General features: G+C 48.0%; 1 protein-coding gene across 1 annotated transcript; it reads left to right on the plus strand.

The window, feature by feature from the left end:
• Nucleotides 1-623: 623 nt before the first annotated feature.
• LOC141743775 (solute carrier family 2, facilitated glucose transporter member 3) lies at nt 624-11846 on the plus strand. Its single transcript, XM_074588703.1, has 10 exons — nt 624-791; nt 3857-3952; nt 5322-5482; nt 5763-6003; nt 6173-6335; nt 6993-7180; nt 7552-7656; nt 8077-8178; nt 8421-8624; nt 9141-11846. The coding sequence occupies exons 1-10, from the start codon at nt 777-779 to the stop codon at nt 9354-9356; spliced, it is 1491 nt and encodes a 496-aa protein (XP_074444804.1). The 5' UTR covers nt 624-776; the 3' UTR covers nt 9357-11846.
• The last annotated feature ends 15447 nt before the right edge of the window (nt 11847-27293 follow it).

Consider the following 27293-nt stretch of genomic DNA (forward strand, 5'->3'; position numbering starts at 1 on the left):
TGGGACAAAATACTGATGCAGGGTTGATGTACTTTAGGCCTTGGGACAACAGGGTCACAAGTCAAGCTTTGCCCCCGTAGATTCTAGCTTTGTAGGAAAAATATATTTGAAAAAAACCAAAAAAATTCCCCCATCCCAACTTATCCAGAACTCCGGGAGGCGGGAAGAGCACCCACAGCAGGGCCCAGCGTGGACTTCAGCAGGCTTCTGCCGCTTTGTGAGCACCCAGCGCCTTCCACGCCAGTCACCGGCGTCCTGCCACCACCTCACGTCTGCCTGGCACCGAGCGTGTGGCAAACGCTTCCCCTCCACCCTTGTGACTGTCCCCGAGCCCCCCCTCCGGAGCCGGGCAGCCGGCGGCGCGGGCCGCCCGCCGCGCACCATGGCAGCCCGACCGCTCGGCACGCACGCTGCCGGAAGGCCGCTGATGTCAGTTTGAAGTCAGAAAGTGGTGTGAGCTCACAGGAGTGTTTTGGCTGCGTTTGTTGGGTTTTTTTTTTTTCGTTGTTTTTTTTTTTTTTTTTTGGTGGGTAACCGCGAGGGGGCCCCTCCCCGGGCCCGCCCGTCCGCCCCCGCCCACTACGACAGAGGCCATAAATGCGCCGGCCCCGGCGGGGGTGAAGGCGTGCGCTCGCGCGGGGCGGTCGCGGTGTGTGGGCGGAGCCGCCGCCTCCTCGCGGGTTCCGTTAGGTGGGGAGTAGCAGCCGTTGGCCGGCAGCCGTTCGCCGCCGTTCCTTCGCCGTTCGTTGCCAGTCGGTCGCCGTTCGCCGACGAGGATGGATGCCAAAAAGGTAGGGAGGCAGCGGCGATTTATTCCTTCCCTCCGCTGCGGGTGGCAGCCGCCGGTGGGGTTCCCGGGCGCTTCGGCGGAGAGTCGGGGATGGGGGCGGGATGTGGTCGCGACTGGAGGGTGGTTGGGATTCATCGCCGAGCCGTTGCCCGCCGCCGCCGGGTGCGTGTCGGTCGTGGTGAAGGTGGATGCGGCGGAGGCGGCAGCAGGCCACCGCTGCGGTCCTTGAGCGGGTGACTCGGGAAAAGCCTCGTCTGCGGGATGGAGGCGGGGGGGGGGGGGGCGGCGGCACACGCAGTTTGCGAGGGGTTGTTGCAGATCGCAAGATCGATTTGTTTTTGTCCGTGTGGCCTGATGGTTCACATGATGCTCTCCGTGTTTTGTTGTATCGATCACGAAGCTTTTTTTGCTGGCAGAGAAGCACTCGTTTGTTTGTCCCTGGGTTCAAGATGCTAAAAAGGGGATTAGTCTTAAAGGCTTTTCTTTTTTTCGTGGTGGCATGGCTTACAGTAAAAATGTCTTTAAATTTCAAGAAGAAAGCAAAGCATATCCTTTCGCCTTTTCCCCTTTGGAGAGCAGAGGACAGAGCGTTTGCCGGTATTTTAGTACATCTTGTAGCTACGAGTGAGGCGCGCACCGGTGGAGTGAGCTAATGACTGCGTGTGTTTGAATGCATCAAGGGAGAAAAGCAGGCAGGCATGAGGAAAGAGGGACGGCAAATATCCACCTGAACCCGGTGCAGGATGTGAGGGGATTACAGTTACCCAGGAGCAGCAGAATCAGGGAAGCCGGGGGCCTTCACCGCCATGTTGATGAGAGATGCAGGTGGTGTGAGAAGATGAAGCAGAGGAAAGGAGAGCATCTGGTCAAGGTCGCTCGGAGGAGGGCTGGGAGGCCACTAAAGCAGAGTTCAACAAGTTGTACTGCTCTGAGCTTCTAGTCAGTGAAGGAGATGGGGGGCTGGTGAGAAGGATCTCCTGGAAAATGAATGCTGCTGATGCCTGTGGTTGGAGGGAGGGGTGGTGGTTTGAATTTTTTGCTGGTGTACAGACCTTAGCCTTGAGCCTTTGGGTAGGGTGGGTGTAGCTGTACTATTTCTGAGCTCCCTGTTTGCCTTTTGGGAAGTGAGGCGCTTCCAGCAGTAACAAATGTTCCATACATTAGATCACAGTCTGGCTCACTGGAGGGGATGGGTCAGGCCATGTGATGTCTAGGTTGTAAGAGAGTGGGCAAGAGAGGAATAGCAGGCCAGAAGGGAGTATGAAAGAGGGTAGAAGAACCGACCTAGTCATAGCTTATGTGAATGTACCATGTAGGTAAGGGGTACCACAAAGCAGGTACCCCTATGGTCCCTGCTGCACCCAGAAGAAAAAGGCCAGCTGGGATCACTGCAAGCCATGACAAAGCAGAACCCTGGGGGGAAAGATGCTGTTGTGTTGAGTCACTGTGTTGAAAATGTGGAGAGCTAGGTTTTGTCCTTAGCTTTGTTATACCCGCTGACTAGGGCTGACCTGGCCTGGAGTCCTAAAAGTGCTTAGATGGCTTAATGCCTGTTTACAGACATCCAGGTGCTTTGAAAGAGCTGTGTCCTTGTGGCTCTGTGCCAGTTTCCCTCAATTTCAAAAATGAGGGGAGTGGTCATGGGGTGGCAGGGAGAAGGCCTGTTACCACCTAGGGTGTGTTCAGGTGTGAACCCTACCTCGGGAATCATCTGTCACCAGCAAGAAAAGGACGTTGTCCCCTTTGTCTCCATCACTAACCTTCTCAGGAAGAGAGCTCGGACTGAGACATTTACATGATGTAGGTGGGGAAAACCATGCCTGAGAGTAATTTCCCCAGTTTCTGTTTACTGGGGCATAACTGGTAGCTATGTGGGGTTTGTGCAGGTCAGAAGCACCTATGTGCTTGGCTTGAAAGATTGGTAAAGGTGGTATGAGCTCTTGCAGAAAGTTATTGGCAAAAAATTTGGGCAGCCTTGGGAGCCACTGCTCCTGGAGCTGAGCTGGAAAGTGAGACACTGGAAGAGCTGTAACAGTAGGCCCATGGAGTACTTTTCTCTCCTCTGCCAGCCTTAGGGCAATAATTAGAAAGCCCTGGGAAAGGGACTGTTAATATTTTTTGAAAAGCTTCCAATCCCTCCTGAGACAGAAACATGATCTTTCCAAATTGTGCCAACTCAAGCACTGGCCATCTAAGTGCCAACTCCTGAGTCACCTGCTCCCCCATGCCTCCCTAACACAGAGCTGGATTAAATGCCACAAGCTTTAAAAACGTAGAAAATGTCAGATGATTTTCACTGACACTTAAATTTCTCAGTCTGTGAGCCTTCTGAGGTTGGACCTACAAGCTTCCTCTACAGCTCTGAGGGATCAGCAATTTTTATTCTATTTTAATAAATAGTCACATATATTCAAATTCCAGGGACTGCGCTTCATTTAAAAATACCAAGTATTGCCACATCTTCAAGAAAAATAAACGGGGAGGTTGGCAGCACTGCTGCTGCCTCTGCGAGACAGGCTGCCTGCCAGGTAGCCTGGGGCAGGGTTGGGAAGCTCTAGCCTGGGAAAAGCAGGCCTGTTGCTGAAGAGTGCATGTTTTAACTGTTAGGAGTGACTGCCAGATCTGAGACTCGATTTATGGGAACTTGTCAGTTGGCACGGGGAAGAGTTAGACCCTTGTTTCATGACATGCCAGAGATCAGCAAAAGCTTTTCTGTAAAGCAGATCAACCCAAAATAACAGTCAGTAATGCAGCCGGTGTATTCATTACTAATGAGCTGGTAATAGTTGATGGAAGGTCTGGAGATAATAAAAGGGAGGCCATGACAGGCCCTGCTAATTCTAGTCACAGAACTTTTTCCTGCTGTAGAGTTGCATTTCCCTTTCCAGGGTCTCTGTTACTGGTATCCACCCTTGCAGGAAAAAAAGCCCATTCCCTGTCCCTGGTGCACTTGCACATGGTGTCTGTGAGCTGCAGCTGCTGTTTATACTGAAGAGAAACTCAAGTTGTGTAGAAAGCATGAATAACCAAGTTAACTAAATAATTGTTTTCTCTCCCTTTCCACAGAAAATCACAGCACCCCTTATCTATTCTGTTGCCGTTGCTGCCATTGGATCTCTCCAGTTTGGGTACAACACTGGTGTCATCAATGCTCCTGAGAAGGTGAGAGGCAGAATGAGTTGAGGAGATAGTATGAGTGTGAGGGTCTGATGGGAAAACAAAGATATAGAAAGGAGAGGAGCTGTCTCCCAAGCAGCTGCTAATTTCATTCTGGTTTATGAGGTCAAGAAGACATTCAAAACCCCCTCTCAACTACAACAATGGACAGGAAGCACAAAGTTTTGGGGAGGAGAGAGATCGGGCAGAGAGGTTAATTCTCTTAATTAGGAGTTCAGAGGGGGCAGGAGGGCTCCATCTGCCATTTCCTGGTAGGTCTATATTTTATGTGGAGGAACGTGGGACACTTCAGTTTTGAATCAGAACAAGCCAGGCAAGGCAAAAGGAATGTAGAGAGCAGCATGCAGAAAACAGTTGAGGGTTGGTAGGAATTATGGTTGCTCTAGTTTAGTCTATCTCAGGGATCATCTCAGGCTTGTTTATTTTGTTTGTTTATTCATTTGTTTTGTTAAGTGTAGGTTCAGTGCTTGTAAAAGGGCTGTGACTGGGGCACTCTAAGGCATCTTATGATTGTAGCCTAAGAAACAAGAGAAGAGATGAAGAAAATGAGAAACGTGGTTTTCTTGTAACTATAAGATGGTTCCTCTCTCTCAGGAACTGAGTCACCAATACCACATCCACCCTGTCTCCGGGAATAGATGTCACATCACACGTTGGGGGGGGTGGGGGGAAGACGGCTGTGTATGTGGTGGTCCTCTCTATCTAATGTCCTGCTGCCATCTGCTGGGGGCACATACTCGGGCCATGTTCCGCTTGGCCCTTGCAGAATTTCCCTCGTTATCAAAGAGGATGCCTTGGAAATTAGCAGCATAGCCCTGTCACATCCCTGTGGGACAGAGGATTGTTTTGCATAATGCTGTGGTTTTTCAGGTATACATGTGAAATCAGGTATACCAGTGAAATTTTCTGTGTCTCAAAACTATTTCCATCCCAGAAGGCCTGTCCCTGCTGCCAGAGTTCTGGTATTGCTGTAAATGTTCCCATCCAATCTCTGGTCACACTTTCTTGCTCTCTCTCACTCCCATCTGTCTCACACCCCCTCCCAAGCACCACCAGTGACTCGCATCATCCAGAAACATTCAGATGATAAGCCTGTTTTCCTTAAGCACTGCCTCAACCCCCATGTTCAATGAAGCAATCTCTCCCTCATACTGCTAGCTGTCAACTGAACTCAGTGACAGTTCCTCTTTCTGCACCCTCATCTTCCCCTTGTATGACTTGTTGCTGCCTACTGAAGTTTTAGGGTCTATCCTTGCTTTTTGCCTCTATGAAATCAGAAGTAATATTCCCACTCCCCAGTGCAAAATGCCTCCCACTGGATTGTAACTGTGTCCCCGCCTGGTTTCTCTTGCAGATCATCCAGAGGTTCTTCAACAGAACCCTGTCAGAACGGAGCGGGGAGGCTGTCTCCCCAGAGCTCCTCACCTCTCTGTGGTCCCTTTCTGTGGCCATATTCTCGGTAGGAGGTATGATCGGCTCCTTCTCAGTCAGCCTGTTCGTCAACAGATTTGGCAGGTGAGTTGGGAAGAGGGATCCAAGCCTTGAGGGAATTTTTCCCTTGTACAGTGGGTTTGCTGGGAGGAAGAGGGCAGAGGTGAGAGGAAGGGAGGAGGAGGAGGTGGTGGAGGAAGCAGGAATTTGTGGGCTACAAAAAGAAAGGCTTGCAGGCCAAGGCAGAAGCCGAACAGGAATTACTCTGTTCTCGTGGGGGTCATAGGTAGGTTTACCCCTCTCACAGTGATTTTCCTACTATATTGCCAGTTTGAGCTCAGTCTTGACATCTTTACCCTGGCAGGAGGAACTCCATGCTACTGGTGAACATCTTGGCCTTTGCTGGTGGCACTCTCATGGCCTTCTCTAAAATGGCAAAGGCAGTGGAGATGCTGATTATTGGCCGCTTCGTCATTGGCCTCTTCTGTGGTCTCTGCACTGGCTTTGTGCCCATGTACATCAGTGAGGTCTCACCCACCAGCCTTCGTGGAGCCTTTGGCACCCTCAACCAGCTGGGCATTGTTGTGGGCATCCTGGTGGCCCAGGTAGGCTAGATACAACCTGATCCATCCGTCAGGGAAAAGGAGGGCTGGGGGAGGGTGAGGTGGGCCACACTTACCATCGGGTGCAGTATGTTGTCCTGTCATACTCACTGTTTTGGATAAGGAACTGGAATATTTAAATCACACTATTTCTCTCCAATTCTTGGTGTAGATCTTTGGCCTGGAGGGAATCATGGGGACTGAAGCCCTTTGGCCACTGCTTTTGGGGTTCACGATCCTTCCAGCAATCCTACAGTGCGTGGCTCTTCTTTTCTGCCCTGAGAGCCCCCGTTTCCTGTTAATCAACAAGATGGAGGAAGAGAAAGCGCAAGCAGGTAAGAACTCATCTCTGAAGGGGCAGGGCTGTATTCTGGCTCCCAGCCTGCACTGAACTTGAGTGGGAGGCCGGGAGTGACTCCGGAGCCTGTGGTGGATCAGGGTGTGACTCCCAGAGGGCGGCAGGCCTACCCTCCCATCCTATAGCTTGTGCCAGTGCTGGGAAGTGTGAGAAACCTGGCAACCCAACAGAGGCTCCGGGTGGGATTAAGATGTGAGGAGTGGCACCTGGCCTGGTGGGATGTAGTAGGGCCAGCTCCTGCAGCTGTTAGCTCCTCCTGAAAGGCAGGAAATAGGCTGATGTTTAACAAGGAATTTGGAGGGTGTTTCCCTCTCCTATGGCAGAGGCCTGGAGTCAGCTCTGGCAAGCACACGTGCAGAATTAGGGATCAAATGTAATTTTGGAGATCAAGCAACATGGGCAGGGCCCGGGCCTGGTTTCCATGCTGATCGTGACACCCTGACCTCTGGGTTGAAAAGATAGCAAGGCTGCTTGTAGAGGCATGGTCTTTCCCATGCAGCAGGCCCAAACACTGACTGGCAGGTGGTCCAGTCTTCCCAGTGTGCCCTCCCTGAAATAGCAGGGCAGGGTGGGGGGCACCTACTGGCCATGGGGCTATTATATATAGCTGGCATTTTTTTATTCCTACGACCAGTTCTTCAAAAGCTCCGTGGTACACATGATGTGTCTCAAGACATCCTGGAGATGAAAGAAGAGAGTGCTAAAATGTCCCAGGAAAAGAAGGCAACTGTGCCAGAGCTCTTCCGTTCTCCAAACTACCGTCAAGCCATTATCATTGCCATCATGCTGCAGCTCTCCCAACAGCTCTCGGGCATCAATGCTGTGAGTTACCTTCTGTCCCATCTGCTGGGCCTCCCTTATCTCTAGCTATACTTGCACATGCCACTAATGTTGAGAGAACTGTGCTTCCAAAAACCTCTTTGCACCTTGACTGGAGTTCACTGTTTTGTGATACTGCAGAGATTGCTAAAATGGAAGGTGGAGATTATATTGGCTTTCACTTTTGCCTGACATACCCCAGCAAAACACTGCAGTCTTGCATGAAGTGAATGAACTTTCACTGGAAGTTTTATGCTGTTTGAGTGCTTGTTAGAAACTCCCTGTTGGGCCTGCAAGCCATGAGGCAGAGAAAGAGGAATATGCTCTTAAACACTGGAATTGTGATGGTGTCCAACTTCCGCTTCTTTTCCCAGGTATTCTATTATTCTACAGGGATTTTTGAAAGAGCTGGTATCACACAGCCTGTGTATGCCACTATTGGAGCTGGCGTAGTAAACACAGTCTTCACTGTTGTGTCGGTAAGTGGAACAGGGCCTTATGGTGAGAGGTAACTTGTCTGTCTGCCTGCCTGTGCTTTTTTTGGGAAATGCAACTGAACACAAGTAGCCAGGCTGTGGCAAAGTATTGGGCTAGGCAATGGCCTATAAAAGCAAAGAAAAGAATGCATTAAAAGCATTGTGGGAGGGGAGAAAGAGGTATTATTTTAAAAGAAAGGGAGGGTGAAAAGGAATGCATGGGAGGGGAAAAAAAGAGAAGGCAGTAGGAAAAAATTAAGCCAAGCATGGGGCAGCCTGGTGACTTGCACTGACATCACCACTGGCATTGGAGGGCTACAGGCAGATAAAGAGGTGCAGGGCACAGTGAGCAAGGGAGCCTCTTCAGCTTTTGCTACCAAAGTCACAGACTATTTTTTTTTTCTCCTTCTGCCATGTTTCCAGCTGTTTCTGGTGGAGCGTGCAGGGCGCAGGACTCTCCATTTGGTTGGTTTGGGTGGCATGGCTGTCTGTGCTGTTCTTATGACCATCGCTTTAGCTCTGAAGGTGAGTAATTAGTGTTCTTGTCCAGGCTGACCCCTGGACAGCTGCCTTGCCCTGCAATTCTAACCTGTAGGCAGGTACAGCTGGGGCTAGAGCTGAGTGTGTGGTGGAGCGTGCAACTTCCTAACTGCAGAAACTGCCACAGTGTTAGCAGTGCAGCTGAAAAAGTTGTGACACTGGAGATGGCATTGCGCTGTGCTATGTTTGTCTCAAACTGCAGCCAATCATGTTTTGTTTCCTTGCAGGATATCGTGCAGTGGATCAGATACATTAGCATTGTTGCCACTTTTGGCTTTGTGGCTCTTTTTGAGATTGGCCCTGGCCCTATTCCCTGGTTCATCGTGGCAGAACTCTTCAGCCAGGGCCCACGGCCTGCAGCCATGGCAGTGGCTGGTTGCTCCAACTGGACCTCTAATTTCTTGGTGGGAATGCTCTTCCCCTATGCAGAGGTAAGGACACAGTTTGCAAAGCACCGAGAGTGCTGCAGCATTGGAATAGGTGTCCAGAGTGATTGTAGAATCTCCATCCTTGGAGACTTCAAAACCTGACTGTATGACTCTTAACTTGATTTCTCCTTGAAGTTGTCCCTGCTTTGAGCAGAAGGCTGGTCAGCCTTCAGAGGTCCCTGATTCTGTGTTCTGATTGTTACTGAAGGTTAAGTGTTGTGACTCACGCATGTTAATACTGCTGCCTTAACTGCTTGTAGCTTACAAACAGTTGGAAGAGATGTCTCAATTAGCACATCAGACTTTCCCTTTAAAGGCCTCAATTTTGGTCAGCCTCAGGAACATAAAAGTACTTTGGAAGCCCACAGGAACTTGATTTTTTTTTAAACAATGCTGTGTTGAGAAAAAGTCAGTAAGGGCATTCTTGGAGAAAGGTGGTAGAACTTTGACCTGTCAACAGCAAATGACCTTGCTATGAGCTTCTCAAATTAAAACTTCCTGCTTTTGTCATCCCTGCAGAAACTATGTGGCTCCTATGTCTTCCTCATCTTCCTTGTTTTCCTGGTCATCTTTTTTGTCTTCACATTCTTCAAAGTCCCGGAGACCAAGGGCAGGACTTTTGAAGACATCTCCAGGGGCTTTGAAGGGCGAGCGGAAGCCAGCCCCACATCACCTGTAGAGAAGAATCCCATGGTGGAGCTGAACAGCGTACAACCTGACAAAGAAGTTGCCTAAGATTCACGACACACTCCTTCGACTCTGACATCCTTAAAGAGTCATTAAAGGAATGAGCAAAGAAAACCATGAGAACTGGGACATTTTATTTTTTTTTCCCCTCCCTCAATTGCTGCTATTTTCTTCTTTGCACCCACATATTCCCCCATTCTGCCAGGCTTACCAACATTAAGCAAATCTGATATGGGTGATCCCCATTTCAAGTACTGGAAGGCACCTGGCACTTGCAAAAATATTTTCATCTTCCCTGTCACAAAAAAAAACACCAAGAGAACAGAGAAGAGCTGGCAATATTTTTGCTTTTCTCACCTTCTAATTGCTATTTGGGGTTAACATACTTATGCACGCAGTGACCGTTACACATTTGAATCTAAGACTATTTTTGTAGTGAGTTGAAGTGACCCACTAAAGTCCCTGGCCCTTCGAGTCTACTCTCTGTGTGTGTGCAGTGTTACACTGGAAATTAACAAGCCTACCAAAAAGCCATCTCCTTGCTTTTTCCTATCCAGTGTGCACTTTTTTCAGCCTCAGGAAAAAGGGGACCAAGTTGCATGCATATTTTTTCCTGCTTTTATTTTTTTTGTATAGACAGACTGAAAGCATACTTTTACCTAAGTTTATTTATTTGTATGTCACTGTAAATATTTATTTTTTTAATGGTGTACAAAAATGTACAGATAAAGAAATTGAAGTTGTTTAAGAGAAATAGCTATTCTAACAAAAGATGCTGTAGATTTGAGGTGCAATAAGAATGTAAGGGAGAAATGTGGTACTAAATAGGAGATTGGGCATTTTGGATGGTATCTACAACAGAGCCAATTATGCACATCACCATTAAATTATTTATGCCCTTTGGAAAGAACTGTGAATAATTGCGTACTAGTGACAAGAGGTATGTTTGCTTGTCCACCAAAATCTCTGTTATTTGGGATTTTTTTTAGGTGGCGATTTTAAGTATTGTTCCCAAGTGATTGGAAAGTGCGGTATTGCAGTAAATGGGTGGTGTTTATATTTTCAGTCGTGGTTAGGCGTTGTATGGGATGATTCAGGGTGGTGATTGCAAACCAGAAGGTAACTTTTCCTGCCTTCTGCTGTATTCCAATAGGTCAGAAAGTCTGAAATTCGCAGATTGTTACTTAACAGGTGTGTGAAGATAACAGTTATTTTCCAAAGCTGTATTTTCTTAGCAATTGTTCTTATAAATACCCTTCTGGACACAGGCATGGTCACTTAAGGCATGTAAGATCAAAACGGTAGAGATGCAGGACTATAGACCAGAGCTACTGGAGCTCGCTAGTTCAGCAGCATGAAAGGTCTGTAGTGCTCAGTCCACTGGTTGGTTGTAGGCCAAATGTTTTTGCCCTGTGTGCTTTCTCCAGAGGATCTGCATGATGTGATGCCCAGCAGTGTGCAGCATGCTGTGTAGATGTGTACAGCTCTGTAATCCTGCCTCTGTTAAAAGGGATATGGCAGAGGGTAATTGTACATCAGTAAATATTGGTCTCCCTGCTTGTTGTACTGCTAGGCAATTGAGAATATATGTGCATCTGCCCTTGCTGCCAAGCTAGCATAGTTCAGTTCAGGAAGGCAAAAAGCAGCACATAGAGTACCCTTGGAATCAAGGGTTGGGAGCTTTGCTTCACTGACTGCAATGCTCTGTTGAGAGACTCCAAGCCTGTGGAGAGAGACCTGCACAAGCTAGCTAATGGTATCACAGAGGTATGTCCAGTTTAAGCTGCTCTAAGACCTCTGTTGTCAGACTTGACTGAGCTCTGGTCTACCTGCAAACTCATGCTGTAGTTCATCGCTGGATATCCTAGAAGAGAGGCAGGCCCACAGATTCCAAGGTGGGTAAAAGGAAGAAAGGCTCAGAAGGATGGGAATGATAGCAAAATTGATAGCCCGAGCTTTCTTGACAACATACTGCTTCAGAGCAGGTCAGAGAAGTTTCCATTGATGTATATTCTGGGGGTGCGTATCTGTTGTTTTCACTAACTAATGGTGATGTTTCTACCTTCCCTACTGAGAAACAGTTGCAAAGATTGGTAAAACTTGGTGCTGTGAAATACTTCCTGTGACTTCATTTGAAATATTCCAGCTTTGCACAATGCAATCATATTACAACCAGTTTTCCCCAGCTTTCTACCGGGCTTCCATGCCAGATATTTACTCTCAGAAGTATTATATATGACTATTCCCAACTTTCATATTTTGGCTCAGTTATACAGGTTTTTGTGCCCTTTGACCCTCCAGCAATTCTAGACATATTTCTATATGGGCATCTATATTCCCTCTACAGCTGTGCATAGGAGCATTCCATATTTTGCATCAGAGATGTGTGTTGGCTTGGACCGAAATGTGTAGGTCTTTCTCACATGGTATCTCTTTGTTATTTTATTTTTCTGTAACAGCGTTGTGAATATTTCAGATGGGTTTTATATGCTTATTAATGTGGTTGTTTCCTGTTTTTAAAATAAAAATTATAGAACTAAATATCTGGTGTTCAGTTTCTTATGCCGTTATCACAGCCTGGGACTACATCCTGGCACAGCCCCAGCTTCTGTCCTGCAACCTTTCTGGCTAACCTAGCATGCTGGATTTGCTCTTGCATTCTAGAGGAAATGACCATTTCTCTCAGCCTCTATTACCATCTTAATACATTCCCTTACTGCTATTCCTATTTTAAACTAAGATGTGCTGCTCTGGCTCTTGTTTGCCCAAATCCTTTTCTTTGCATCCAAATCCTTTCCCAGCATTTCTCAGTAACAGGAGGGGAGAGGGAAGTGGCTGGAGCTTAGGAGTCCTGCTGAGAGCTAAAACACCTGAGACTTCTGCCCCTGCCCTCTTCTGAGAGTGGTTCTCAACTTCTCTGCCATGAAGGTGAAGAGGAAGCTCTTCCCCCTCCAAATGATCAAACGATTCCTGCAAAGGAATCTTGCCTGTGTACACTCAGTGCTGTGTGCCTGAAAGGGTAGGGGTGCTGAAAAGGAAACCCCGCTGCCTGGAGAGAGCGGGCCATGGCGTTCCTGACCCACTGGCAGGTCTGTGGCATCCTCTCACCCATGGGTCTGCTTCACCCACCTCTTGCCATGAGGCAGCAAGCTCTTGTTCCAGTGCATTCCTTTCCCTGTCATACAGCCATCTTACAAGCCCAAGGAGTCTGCACTGGTGTTTCACAGGCAGAAACTATGAGAACATCAAAAAGTAAGGAGCTAAAATATACTTCAGAGGGAGAGGATGGAGGGAAGTCAGAGGAAGAGTCAGGCTACTACAACTTGAGAGGCAGCAGGCTGCACAAAGCAACAAGGAAACAGTAGGGGATAAGGTATAGTCTGAAACAGCTCAACATAACGCAGAGCCAGGCTTTCTGAAAGCTGACATGCCTGACTGCTGCATGTTCCTAGCTGCTGCCTCAGTTTTGCAGAGTTTGCTGTGCAAGGAGTCTAAGAGCCGGGGAGGGCTCTGGTGTATGATTCATTTACAGCTCTGTGGCTGAGCTGAAAAGAAAACAATAAAACCCAGCCATCTAAACTCATCGATTGTATCTAGGTCAAACTTTAAGGTTTCCATTTTCTTATCAAAATGGGAACCAGAGCGCAAAATAATTCAGGGCCAAAGCATGTGATGCACTGAGCCCCAAATTTGTGTTGTTTTTGTGAAAGACTCTTGTCCGGGGAATGAGTGTTTTAGATGTGGTTATTTTATTTCTGAAAATTGTAAGGAAGCTTCAAAAGAAAAAACTGTTTGCAATTAAGTGGTTTGAATGCTTGAAGATGGGTTGTTTTCAGTTGAAACTGTTCATTACATTCAAACGAGCATGTAGGCGGTTCTCGCGGCCGCCGCAATCCCACACAAAAATGTCATTCCACTCTGAGCGGGGTGGCAGAGCTGGCTTGGACAGGTATGTCTCTGACACTACCCACAGAACTTTGTTCTGGCTTGCTGCGTGCAAGTGGCGCTGCAGACACCTTCAAAGCATTGCACAGGCCTCTGAAAATCAAACTGGTCCCCCGACCAGCATATGAAATCAAGGTTTAGCTGCCATGGGCTTTTTTCCTGTTAATACTGCCACGTTACTTCTTGGGTGTACTCAGAGCTGGTGAAGTATTGCTGCTGGTGGGAAGTAGGACACTCCAAGTCTCTGCATCCTATCCCTGACTGGCCCTGAAATGGGCTCCGCTTTGAGAAAGGCTCTTTGAAGACACGTGAGATGCTTTCTGGAAAACCTGGGGTACGTGGCTCTGGTCTGTCATTCTTAGGTTTTAGCCTGGCCCCGGCTTTACAATGTGAGATACCAGACAAGAGACAGTTGTCTTCATAGCATGCTGCTGGGAGGAGACAGCACTCAGGGAAATTAGGCTTGCTTAAACTAGGAAGAAAATGGTTTTGTTTCCTAAAATATATGTTGCTAAGACAATTTAATTGGTGCTACTTAAAAGTATGCCATATCTAGTGGAGGCAGACTGTGTAAGTTTTAAAACAATTCACTTGCTGTGGTGAACCTTGTTTCTATGTTCTGTCCCACTAGAATACACAGTGCTTACAAGATTGTCTTTTCCTGCTCCTTGAGACACAGCTTCAGCATATCTGATAGACACATGACTGACCTGTTAAGTCTGTTTTCTGCTTGCATTACACAACCCTTTCTTGTTGAGCAAATGGTCACATGAATTTGTGTCAGGCAGTCAGATTGGTGCACCAGTCACTGTGGCATGCAGTGTGGGACCACTGCAGATGATGTGCTGAACAAGTAACCGGTCCCTTGTGCAATGATCAACCTGACCAAACATCACCCAGTCTTTCATTTCTGCTCTGGTCTTCCCTTCATCCCATTTTCTTCTCCACCATGAACAAATTTGCCATCAAGTGCTCATCAGTTTATTGCTTTCTTTATATTCCTGTGACCAACTGCTGTTGTCACCTGGACTGAATACTATCTTGTTTTTCACTTGTATTCATACATTAAATACTTTGGGGTCTGGACTATATTTGTTCCCCTCTGCTTTACTTACTTCTTTCAAAGTGCTCTCTCTGATATGGATCAAAGCTCTCAGTGACACGTCTTGGCCTCGTAGCTCTGCTTTGAATCTAGTCTATGATGCAAGTCTATGACCTAAAGAGTCAACAAGTTTTAGGACAGCGTCACCAGAATAATTTTCCACTGAGGAAGGCATAGGGATGCAGAGCCAGGAGGAGATGAAAGCTGGGAGCAGTGGTGAAGGTGTGGAGAGATATTGCTGCAGCAGGATGGCTGGAGAAATTTATGGTGTATGGAAGAGCCCATAGGAGACTGAGTACAGAAGGGAAACAGTGAAGGTTATGAGAATGTACTGGAGCAACCAGTAAAAAGAGAACGGGGGGTTGCTGATCTCCAAGGAAAGGAGGAATGAGATGCAAGCTAAAAAACCCCTGACATCTGGAAGGAAGGTGAGACGTTCATAAGTGTGAGAAGGTGGAACAGGGCCTGAGAGAGGTGAGTATGAACTCTGACAGGAGCCCGTGAGAGAGTGGGAAAGAAAAAGATAGAAGAGAATATGCAGTAGAAAGGTGACAGCCACAGCACCAAAGTACAGGCTCTTGAGCTACGTGTGAAATAACATGAAGTCTCATAGGACTCTGGAAGCTTATGACTCACAGGCAAGAGGTCATCGGTTCTTGAGGAAAAGGGAAGCACGGGTATACTCTCCACCATGAATGCCCACAGGAGCCTTTGTAGCTGAAGCAAATAGCTATTCTGGAGCTACAGTCTTCCTAGCACTGGGACCTCACCTCTTGGTCCACAAAGTTGGGATTCTGCTTGCTTGCAGGAAGGCATTAAAAATGCCTATTAAATGCCATGGCCAGGGAAAAATGGTTGGCATGCAAAATACAGCTGGCTCAGCTAGACTCAAGTTAGCAGAGTAGCATAATAGAAGCAGCCTTTCCATAAACACAAAGCAAAGGTAGATTCCTAACCGTGTTAGGTAGTGCAAGACAGGGCCCTGACAAACAGAACCGGCCAAGACAAATGTCAGCAAAGCCAACTTTTTGGAGAGATACCACCACTGCACTGCAATCTGCAGGGGCTCGGCCGTCTCAGAAAAACTGTCGGTGCAGAAGCCTTGAAAGAAGTGCTTTCCAGCTTCCTTATCTCATGCCACAGGCAGAGCTTTTTGGGACCGATGGAGCGGCATCACCCTGCTTTTACTCTTTGACTTTTTTCTCGTGCTGACTTTTTCCTCGTGCTGACTTTTTCCCCGTTCTCATGCAAGAATGGTATTCACACTGGTCATACATAGCCCATAGCTAATTGTGTACATTGTAATGCTTTGGTCACAATAACAACAACGAAAATGGAAAACATCGTATTAGTGGCAGGTTTCGGTGTTTCCACATGCATCATCTGGGGCAATTTTGCTGTGTGAGCAAGTCTGATTTCTTTTTCGAAGTGTAATTGAAGCCAAAAGAAAAAAAAAGAAAAAAAAAGAAGAAGAATTAAAAAGAAGAAGTAAAGAGAGAGATACATTTTTTCTTGGGTATGGAAAGTCCAGCCCCTGACTGGCTGTGGGTGTGAGGACAGAGCAGCCAAAGCACAGGTGCCAGGGCTGACTAGAAATTCAGCTTCAGCAAAAATTTCCTGCACAGTGGTGGCTCATGAAGAGACAGCTTCTTTCTTTTTTTTTTTCTTTTCCTTGACTGGGACTTAACCTTTTTTTCTCCTGCTGAAGGAAGGGCCGGGCCGAGTTAATAACACTTGAAAAGCAGAGAGTGAGAAAATCTGAAGCTCATGGGAAGCCTTAAAGGAGTGACGTGCACCGGAGGCTCAGACACCAGGAGTATTTGCTTGTGCAGGGCCCCAACACCAGGAACGCTGCAGAGGCGTATCACAGCTTGCGGGTCGTCATCCCCTCATGGTGCCTGACATGGAAGGGCAAGGTAGTGAAAAGGGGCACAAGGGAAGGGGGCTGCGCTGTGCCTGGTGCCAGTGCAAAGGGCTGTGGGAGGTGCCAGCTGACTGGGGAGTTCTGGGAGCCAAAGGTGACATGTCCCCGGCTCCCCGGCTCTCAGAAATGGGTGCTCCCAGGAAGGTTTTGGAGCGTAGCCATGAAAACCATGTTTGAAGTGGCTTCCCACCAACTCTGCAGAACCTAGTTCAGACTCATATTAGAGGCCACGTCTTTCTTCTGAGATAAAAAGATATCTGATGTGTGGTTTGTGGGTGTGAACACTTTGATTGCACACATGCAGTGTACTTGATTACTTGGTCAGGTGTTAAAAGTGCAGGCCATGGTAGCTGGGATAGAAGATGTTTCTGTGTTTAAACCGGACTTCCTATCTCTCCCAGTTTTGAAATAACATCATCTGAATTTATGTCCCCCTGTCTGCCCCCTTGGTTCACATTGAAACCTTGACAGACAGGTATGAAACCCTCAGCACTGTTTTAATCTGTTTTCTTACAGAACTCTGGAGACTGAGAGGTGATGATGTCCTCTTGGTGAAGGTAGATGAGAAAATAGAGGACTCAGCCACACTGAAAGCTGCATGTGGCCCATTACCATTCCTCCTAGCCCCAGTGCCAACACCGCACTGTTAGTGTTCAATGCTGTAGCAGGCTGTGTTGTGACCAGTAGTCTCATGGGCAGAGAGGGGGCAGTGTCTCGGGGGGTGAGGAAGGACTGGACATGAGTCCTTAGCAGCTGAGCCTGCGCTGATCGTGAAGAAAAATGGTGTCTCTGGAAGGGAAGTGTAAGAGGGACAGGTAGTGGCTTTTTATGAGTGAATTTTGGGGAAGACTCAACGCCAAAGAAGGTTTTCTCATCACCCTGCTCTGTCTCCTTCTTCCTATTTGCCCTTTAAAATCAACTGTTCCTCCAAAATAGTCTTGCTACCCAGGGTTTTCCATTCTACCTTGATCACTCAATTAGGAGCCATAAGATCCCTCTTTTCCATATTTCCTGTCTGTGCCATTAATGCCAGCTCCTCATTCTTAGTAGACTGGGACAGAAATCTGAACAGAGGGCTTCTTCGCTGTAAGGAAACAACAATGCCTTATTCTCTGAAGCACCATCACGTGAGTCAGAAAATGGACCAGTAGGTACTGTGGGGTCCTGTCTCCAGCCATTCCAGATCCATACTGACCTGCATATATTGGCACGCTGCACTTTGCCCTTCTACCTCACAGCTTCCGACCCACCTCTTCTAGTATTGCTCTAGCCTATTCCACACCCCAGTACACAGAAAAATGCTAGTCGACCTGTATGGCCTGCTATCTTAGTTCCTGCCTTCTGCATTGAAGCATCCTGCTGGCTGTTCCACCATGGCCAGCACTTTACCAGAACAGGCTAGTGGGCCCAACAGCTTATGCCTAGATACATGCACTGTTGGATTTTTCCAACAGTGACCATTATGAACGAGCTGAGCCTAGTGTGAAGCCTTTCTTCCTCATGCTGTCTCCCTGGCTGTGAATTCTCCATTGACATATCCCCTGGCCTCATGGAGGTGCCAAATATTTCATGGACAAATGCATCTCTACAAATTACGTGGTCAAGAAAAACAACATTTAGTGGATGAACATCAGAAGTATGGGGTGGCAATAGATGTGGCATGCTTCTTCCATTTCCAGAGACTGCTCATTAAAAAGTTAGGGGAAATCTGCTAATATTTGGTCAGTTGGTTATGGCATTGTGTAGTCTATTTAGCTTTCCCTCTGCCTCCGGTGCTATAGAATATTTTAATGGACAATCATCTCGTCTAGGTGTTACGCTTAGTCTTTCTGATGTATTCTACCCTGTGTAGAAGGCTGTTGAAGAGCGTGATGTGTTGCTCAGGGAACTCTTTGGGCCATGTCACATTGCCAGGACACCGCCATGGAATTAGGAAGAGCTATTCTACTGGTGGTGTCATTCACCTTCACTGGGATATTTTACATTTTCCCATTTCCCAGTATGCTGAGTAGTGGTTTGCTGCCATACCTCCCTCTCCTTCCAAAGGAGTACGCTGTGTGGGACAGTACCTGCAGTGTAACTCATGTCAAAGTATGTTACATCAACCACTCTCCCCTAATCCATATTGCCAGTCCTTTCATTTTCAAAGGCAGGTGTTTTGCCCTTGGTAAACCAGTATCAACCTTTCCCAATTACAGTCTTGCCCTTTGCACATTTGACACTGGGTGCCAAGAGGATATAGTACTGAGGTAAGGATGGCTGGTCTGGAGTTCCCGATTCATCCCGCTTGCTTTCCATACAGTTGGCCACAACAATACCCTTTTTCCAGTTGTCAGGGATGACAGATGAAAGACTGCAGTCTCATAATCACGTCAGGCACTTCTTTCAGCAGCTTTGGATGTATCCCAGCACCCTTGTAGTGTATCTTATCCAACCCCATGCATTGTGACATATCCAGCCTCTCTAAGTAGTATTGAGCCTGTTGCTGCCCTACTCCTAGCTGTCCCTCAGCTTTCCAAACCCTTATGGTAAGTTTTGAGATCTGGGAGCAGGCTTTGCTTCTACAGACCGTTGCAAGGAAGGCTTTGAGTACCTCAGCCTCTGCTGGGACTGAGGCATCCATCACTAGTTTGTCCCCCATTTCTCAGCAAACCTGTATTTTTCCTAGACTGGCTACTAGGATAATCACAGAATCCCTCTTGTCACCCATTCTGCATGCAAGTTTTTGCTCCAGCTGGGCTCCGACGGGCCTTTCCAATTTTGTCCTTCAGTACCCAAGCAGTGCTTCTGTCCTCCTCCTCCGTAGCCTCCATATCCTTTTTTCCACTTCTTGCATACACGCTTTTTGCATTTGAATTCATTGTGAAACTCCTTCCTTAACCAGGATAGTTTTCATCCAAATTCCCAGACTCTCTGCACAACAAAATGGTTTGAAAATGCCGTCTTTCATTCCTCATTCCAAGATCCTAGGCCAGGGCAAACAGCTGCTGATGCGGTGTCTTTTTACAACTCTCTGATGCTGCAAATCAGTGGAAGAGAGACTGACGGCACAACCGGAACTACAGATTCCTGGGACAGAAACAGTTGCATGCCTTCCTTCCTGGGTGTTATGTGAATGTGGACAAAAGGGAGGCTGTCCATGCTGAAGGATAATGCATTCCCAAAGCCTGGCGAGTACTTTCCACTGTCTCAGAGCAGTCAAAAGAATACATCAGGCTCAGAGAGGCGGGGAGGAGCTGGTGGATCAGGGTTGGATTGAAGTTGAGGGTGATGTTTAGGGGACACAACAAGAGGAAGCCAAGGAAGGATGGAATGGAGTGCAGTAGTGAGAGATGGTGCAGCAGAAGGCCTGAAGAGACAGTGAGGGACTCCAGAGTAGAGTCCTGGAGCATGCAGGAGGTGGTCGCTGTAGTGAACTAGCCAAGAGGGTTATCATATACGCAGAACATGTCACTTGCTGGCAGTTAAAAGCAGGAGACAGGAGGAAGCTGTTTGGTAAGGAGAGGAAAGAAGTACGCGGTGAAGAGTGGCCAGGTCTCTGAAGGCAAAAGTGATTGGGAAGACCTCATATGGGAGACTCCTTGAAGGTGGCATGGCTGTGAGGGGAGCTGAACGAAGTGAGGTGGAGTGGCTGCCAGGCAGTGTTATGTAGCTATTTGGCGTCTCAGTAGGAGACCCCACTTTTTAGTCATGCGATCGTGACTGCAAGGTGGATTGGGAGCAGGCAGAGGACGTAAATAAACTCTAGCCTATATCCTCCGAGAATGTGCAGCTCAGCACTTGCTGTTGCCCAGCAGTCTTTGTCTTTACGTCACCATGTGCCATCCAAAACAGTTCTTTCATGCCCATCCAACAGTGTTCTGTGGATACAAAGAGACCATTGCCAAGCATACTGCGGTGGTGGGAATCAACAAAAAAATGCAGACGGCTTTGGAGTAAGGGGTACGCTGAAGGGATATAATGTCTCAGCAGGTAGAAACAGGAGGTGGTGTGCTCTTTGTCTCCTAGTCCTGTGACTAAAGCAGATCTTGACAGCAGTTGACGAGAAGGATGGGGAAACATCGGTGTGCCTGCAGATATATTGGATATGCAAGCGCAGCGCTGAGCCTGCTGGTTAAAAGCAGACAGCAATACTACATGCCACAGCACTCGTTTGGAGCATCTACGCACTTCTTCTGACAGGTCTGTGATGAGAGGCAGGGGAAAACAGGGACAGGGAGGGGGGCCGACATAGATAGAAGAGGAGTGGTGGCTGGGTATTTTGGGTGCAGCAAAACGTTGTGCCAGCGTACTTTTTCTTCCTGAGCAACCTCATTGGATGAAGGGACAATCAGGGTGAAAGTCAAGCAAACAGAACAAGGTAGATCACCGAGGTCTTATCACGGGGTGGTGCTTGGCATGAAGGGGTCGAACTGGAACGGCTGGCCGGGATGCGTGGCTGCGCAAAAAGCTCGCCAGCTTCAGGCAGAAATGCTGGTAGTGCCATCTCCTGGTCAGAGCAGGGGCATCGAGCCGAGAAGCTCGCATTTTATTCTGCTGACTGGCTGAGTGATCCTGAGCAAACCACTTCCCTTCCTTGCACCTGAATATTTTCATGAACAAAGTGATGGCCCTAGGGAAGTCAGTGAGCAAAGTTCATGCCCATCTAAATGAAATCTTGACATCGTCAAACAAAAGCGCAGAGCTACACTTGGGTTGCCCGTCACTGCCGGAGAGAGAGAAGGACAAATATTGTCTGGGTCCTTCCACAGGATTCTAACTGCGTTTCTGCAGACATATTTCTTGGCTGTGGTTCTTTTTAAGTGGGGGCTTCCTAAAGGACCTCTCCCGTTCCTATCTCCAGTTACTTCACAGCAGTTTTTCAGCCATATAGTTGCATCAAGTTCCCCCAGAAATTGTACTTGATTTGATAAATTCAGCACAGTCAAATTTTAACAACCACCACCAATAAGGGAGCTGGGTGCCATGGGAGGTCACGGTGAAACACTGGAACAGGTTGCCCAGAGAGGTGGTGGAGGCCCCATCCCTGCAGACATTCAAAGCCAGGCTTGATGAGGCTCTGAGCAATCTGATCTAGTTGAAGGTGTCCCTGCTTACTGCAGGGGGGGGTGGACTAGATGATCTTTAAGGTCCCTTCCAACCCAACATATTCTATGATTCTATGATTCTATGGGTGGCCTTTGAAAATTTCCACTAAGCACACCGTAGCTATAGTTTCACTGTGTTATGAAAGCAACACCTTCAAGACTGTATCTTACCATGCATATAGGTTAGATTACAACTGCCCCACAGGATATGCGCAATCAGTCTCTGCAGAAAGTTACTCACATCCTGCAGACTAGAAATTAGGACTCCTGATTGTCTGCAGAATGAGATTTTTCACATGAAACCAAAGAGAAATATGACCAGACCACACACTTTTCACAAACAATCAACTGCTGGAATTTATTGTCAGCTGCCATTCAGAGCTACCTGCATAAAGGGCGCAGGGCAAAATGATAAATACTCAGGACCTTTTAAGTGCCACAGCCAGGAAGAACTGATGGGCATGCAAAATACAGCTGGCTCAGCTAGACTCAAGTTAGCAGAGTAGCATAATAGAAGCAGCCTTTCCATAAACACAAAGCAAAGGTAGATTCCTAACTGTGTTAGGTAGTGCAAGACAGGGCCCTGACAAACAGAACCGGCCAAGACAAATGTCAGCAAAGCCAACTTTTTGGAGAGATACCACCACTGCACTGCAATCTGCAGGGGCTCGGCCGTCTCAGAAAAACTGTCGGTGCAGAAGCCTTGAAAGAAATGCTTTCCAGCTTCCTTATCTCATGCCACAGGCAGAGCTTTTTGGGACCGATGGAGCAGCATCACCCTGCTTTTACTCTTTGACTTTTTTCTCGTGCTGACTTTTTCCCCGTTCTCATGCAAGAATGGTATTCACACTGGTCATACATAGCCCATAGCTAATTGTGTACATTGTAATGCTTTGGTCACAATAACAACAACGAAAATGGAAAACATCGTATTAGTGGCAGGTTTCGGTGTTTCCACATGCATCATCTGGGGCAATTTTGCTGTGTGAGCAAGTCTGATTTCTTTTTCGAAGTGTAATTGAAGCCAAAAAGAAAAAAAAAAGGAAGAAAAAAGAAGTAAAGAGAGAGAGACATTTTTTCTTGGGTATGGAAAGTCCAGCCCCTGACTGGCTGTGGGTGTGAGGACAGAGCAGCCAAAGCACAGGTGCCAGGGCTGACTAGAAATTCAGCTTCAGCAAAAATTTCCTGCACAGTGGTGGCTCATGAAGAGACAGCTTCTTTCTTTTTTTTTTTCTTTTCCTTGACTGGGACTTAACCTTTTGTTAACTGAACGGCACTGAGAGAGCACATTTTCTCCTGCTGAAGGAAGGGCCGGGCCAAGTTAATAACACTTTAAAAGCAGAGAGTGAGAAAATCTGAAGCTCATGGGAAGCCTTAAAGGAGTGACGTGCACTGGAGGCTCAGACACCAGGAGTATTTGCTTGTGCAGGGCCCCAACACCAGGAACGCTGCAGAGGCGTATCACAGCTTGCGGGTCGTCATCCCCTCATGGTGCCTGACGTGGAAGGGCAAGGTGGTGAAAAGGGGCACAAGGGAAGGGGGCTGCGCTGTGCCTGGTGCCAGTGCAAAGGGCTGTGGGAGGTGCCGGCTGACTGGGGAGTTCTGGGAGCCAAAGGTGACATGTCCCTGACTCCCCGGCTCTCAGAAATGGGGCACCCAGGAAGGTTTTGGAGCGTAGCCATGACGATCGCATATCTGATATGTGGTCTGTGGCTGTGAGCACTTTGGTTGCACACATACAGTATGCTTGATTCTCCCCAGTGGTGTAATGAAAAGGTGCAAAGTGTCCACACACCCAGCCAGCCCTAGGGAGGCCTTCTGAGAGCCTTGATCGCAGCTTGCATCCTCCATTCTCCTGCAGGGGAAAGTAATTCAAAAGCTGCATCAGTGCAACTGTACAGCCATACACACAGGCAGCAGAGAGAATCAAGATTTCCACCCAGCTCCAGGGTGACCTAGCCCCCATACCACACCCTGGGGGCTCCCTGTGGTAAGGGGGCCATAAAATCGCTGCTGAGCCTGCAGTTTGCCTTTGATTCACATCAGAGGCCCAGCTACCATAAGAAAAGGGGCAGAACAGCACAGTGAGCTTGGTAGAGGCTCTTCTTCCATTCAGTGGAGCCGGGTCTTTTCTCCAGTCCCACAAGCACCACCGGAGTCACTGTAAGTTGAACACGATGCGTGCTCCTTGGCGGGGTCCTTCCTCTCCTTTCCGTGATCTCCCAGGGCCTTGGAAGCAGCTAGAATTTCACTAAACTCCGCGCCTCTTTCCATCTCATAGTGGATCTTCTCGGTCCTCACAGGCTCTCTGGTATATCTGTCTCTGAACCTGTACTTGTGCATGCCCTGAACTAGGGACCACTACACCTTTGGGGTGATCACTGCCCACTTTCACCAGGCCGACACCTCCTCTCAGCCTCAGGAGGGGCAGAGATGGGTAGACCAAAAGTGTGGATGGAGACAGGCTTGCATTACCTGGCCAGCTCTGGGATTTCTCTCATACCTCAAGGTCTTTCTTGTGCCCCTGCACCTCACTTGGTTCTTCATTCTACCACAGGTCATTTTCCCACTGCTTTCTCATGGTGCCATTTCTCCCATAGCTCCTTCTGCCTCATGTCGCGTGTTGCAGGGTCTGCCTGTATACGGAGCTGAGGGTGACTTGGTGTTACACTCCTTCACGCTTTTGGGATTCTCTCTGCATTTTCCCTGATGTTTCAGCCCATTCCTCCTGCTCTTCCCCACTTCTCTGCTTCCCCTTTGCTATTCCTCGTCTCCCCTTAAAAAGCTGTTCTTTAAGCCCTGCTTCATGCTGCTCTCCTTCTCCTGCCTCAGGTTCTCTTCAAGAGGTATAACCCTGTGGACAAAGCTTTGGGGGAGGGTGTGGAGGTTTGAGGCATGTTCTCCTGGGCAGTGACTAAACTTGCATTAATCCCATCCCAAACTCTGCATGACACAGGGGACCTGCTGAGCTTAAACACAAGCCAAATCCTTGTCTCACAGGGACCATGGCCCAGTGGATGTTCCTACTGCCATCCTTGCATAGTACAAGCCCTGCCCTAGCGCAGGGTCACCTCACGATGGCTTCTGCTGTGCTGGAGAGGGAGAAGCGCGGCAGGGATGCCAGCAGGGCTGCTGCGGGAGGCGGAGGTTCGTGCTGTGCTCGCCTTGCAGCTCTTTGTGTGGCTCTGCCACCCAGGTGGCTCTGCAGCCCGCAGCTCCTCGGGCACCACTCTGGTAAAGACCCCAAGCCTGAGGCTGGGAGAAACCCGAGGGCTCTGCTTTCTCTGGTGAGCCCCGGCGACTTTTGCTACATGCCTCTTCTGCTGTGAGCAGAAGGTATTTCTTCGCCAGTGTCCCAGAAGAATATCACAACCTTTTAAAAAAGTTCTCCTGCTTTTTATTCACTCAGAGGCTTCCACAGGCCACCAGCCACCCACTCTCTCTGTTGTTTTCCCAATGAGTTGACGTTACCGCCTCAAAACTGATTACCTTTGGGTCATTAATTGCTTCCTCACCCCTGAGACCTCTCATTCCTGCTAGTGCACAGCACACAAGGGAAACACAAGATATCAAGCGCAGTCTTACTGGAGGGTGCTGATGCTGTGTTACCCTGTCTGTAGCATGGAAACATGGCTGGTTATGTGGCATTTCCCAGGTGCCTCACCCTTAGCAAATAGTCCATATAGATGTTGTCATCCACTCCGGGCCCCCAATTCTCCTTGGAAAGCTTAGATTCATCTGCAATGTAATTATCAGTAATATTTTTTTTAGAGTGACTGATATCTCATAGAGGTAAATCTTGACATGCCAAAGCGCAGGGCTACTCTGAAATATGAATGCCATACTACCATCTCACAAAACATGCAACCCCTTCCCTCCCCCCTCCCCCACAAAACCCCAAACTCCAAACCACAACCCAAATCAGACTACGGCACAGAAGCACTTCCGAGGCTCCTGGTGTGCACCTGAGCCACAGCTACAGGCTTCGGGGATCAACTGATTTTTCTACAGAGTTGACAGTCTTGCTCCTGTTTGCCCTGCAGAGCTAACACAGCTCATGGGGGAACCAGCCCCATTATCAACATGGTTTATTAAGATCCAGCAATGATGTGACTGATGCCACAGTAAAGCCTGCTGGACCATCATCCAACAGAACTGTCAGTGATGGTGACGAGGCAGAGGACCAGTCCCGGCTTGGCCCTCTGGCTCGCGTCTGTTCCAGAGTGGGCTGGTACATACACAGGTGAGATGACTGTGAAGAACTAGCGGAGCTGAAGTGACACACAACCTTATTTACTTTCATCAAAGTCCTGTCTCTGGCATTGTGTCTGCCTGTTCGGCCCTTTCCACCTGTCCTCACCTGCCCTGTGGGAAGGGCAACCTGAGTGGAGCTGGCAACGGGAATGCCTTCAGATGAGACAGATCTCCCCCTGCGTGTAAACAGAGATTAGATCCATAGATTGCTGAGGAGCAGAGAGGATGAGATGCTGCAATTCTGGTTTGATACTCGCTTGGCAGAAAGAAGCTGTGTTTTATAACACTTCTGTGCCTGCTGCTCTTCCCTGGTGCTTCCCTCTCCTCCTCGTCCCCCTCATTTTGCAGGGCACACAAACCAGAATGTAACCTTCTTAGTGTAATCTCACCATAACGGTGCTTAGTACTGCCCTTCAGATCTAAGACAAAAGTTTTCTGCAGCGACAACCTGGTGTTTCTGCCTAGCCAAGGTGTGGCTGGTGCTGCACAATAGCAGGTCGTTTACTGAGCCCATGTGGTGCCTCAGTTTCCCCATCCATGAAAATGAGATTATACGGTTCTTTGTCAAGTGCTTGCATGCCTGCAAAATAGTACTGCTGTTGCTTGAATTCAGTATGCCTCGGCTGGCAAACATGCATCTCTTTTGCCTATCTTTTTTTTTTTCTTTATGCTGTGTCTTCTAGACATCTCCCTTTGATGACTTACCTTTGAGATTCTTTCTCTCCAGGTGCATGACTGGCCCCCATCTTTCCTTCTTCCTCCCTTCCCAAGCAAGATAGGTTACTTTTGCATTGCTTCTTTGTTCTCTGTGGTATTTGCAACACCCTCCCAGCCTTGTATCACTTGTGAATTCCATTCCTCCTGGTTGTGTTTTCCCTGTCTTTGCAGCACCTAGGATGACGAAGCCTTTTGTGCTGCTGTTGCTGCAATTGAACCTGATATTTGAAAGGAGGAGAAAAGGTTGGAATAAACTGCTCTGATGATTCATCCCTGGGGCTGAGAGATTTGCTCCTTTGATATCAGTCCCTTGATCAGAGCGCTGCTATGTTATCTCTGTTTGTCTGGGGAGACTTAATTCCTGGCACATTTGGGCTGGTGGAATCCCAGATACCAGAGCCGGTGACTGGTAAAGGAGCACACTGCATTCTTCTCCCCGTCTAGATATGTCAGAGTCGGTAAGGTTTGATGCTCCAGGGCCTATAAGCCCCTTAAGACAGGCTTTCTCTGCATTTACTGCAACCAAGAAACCTCTTAACTTTCCTCCACCTGCCAAAATCCATCACCTGCTCTCTCTGTATCTTATACCCCTGCAGAGATATCCCAATGCAGTTTCCTCTTCCTCCTGCCTTGTTCTGCGGGCAGATTTCCCGACCAACTCATCCTCTATATGCGTGCCCCATGCTCACAAGATATTGAACACCCTTTCACAGTTCCTTTATGAGGCTGTGCCCTGATTCTCTGGCCATGAAGAGGATGAATGAAAACCACGAAAGGATCATGGAAAGCAATAGCTTGAGCCTAGCCAAGTCCATTCGTCTCTTGGCCCTTACCTTTTTTTCACTGGGTGGATTTTTAAAAAAAAAAAAAAAAAAAAAGAGAGAGAAGGAGATAGAGGGAGAGGATTTAAATATATATGTATATATATGTGTGAGTGTGGCACAGATTTTCACTTT

The sequence above is a fragment of the Larus michahellis genome, chromosome 1 (genome assembly GCF_964199755.1).
Source record: "Larus michahellis chromosome 1, bLarMic1.1, whole genome shotgun sequence".
NCBI lineage: Eukaryota > Metazoa > Chordata > Aves > Charadriiformes > Laridae > Larus > Larus michahellis.

Excerpts from the sequence above, each read along its gene's own strand:
- LOC141743775 (XM_074588703.1), top strand. Across the intron at positions 5,483-5,762 it reads TTCGTCAACAGATTTGGCAG|GAGGAACTCCATGCTACTGG; the intron begins GTGAGTTGGGAA and ends TTACCCTGGCAG. Across the intron at positions 8,625-9,140 it reads TGCTCTTCCCCTATGCAGAG|AAACTATGTGGCTCCTATGT; the intron begins GTAAGGACACAG and ends TCATCCCTGCAG.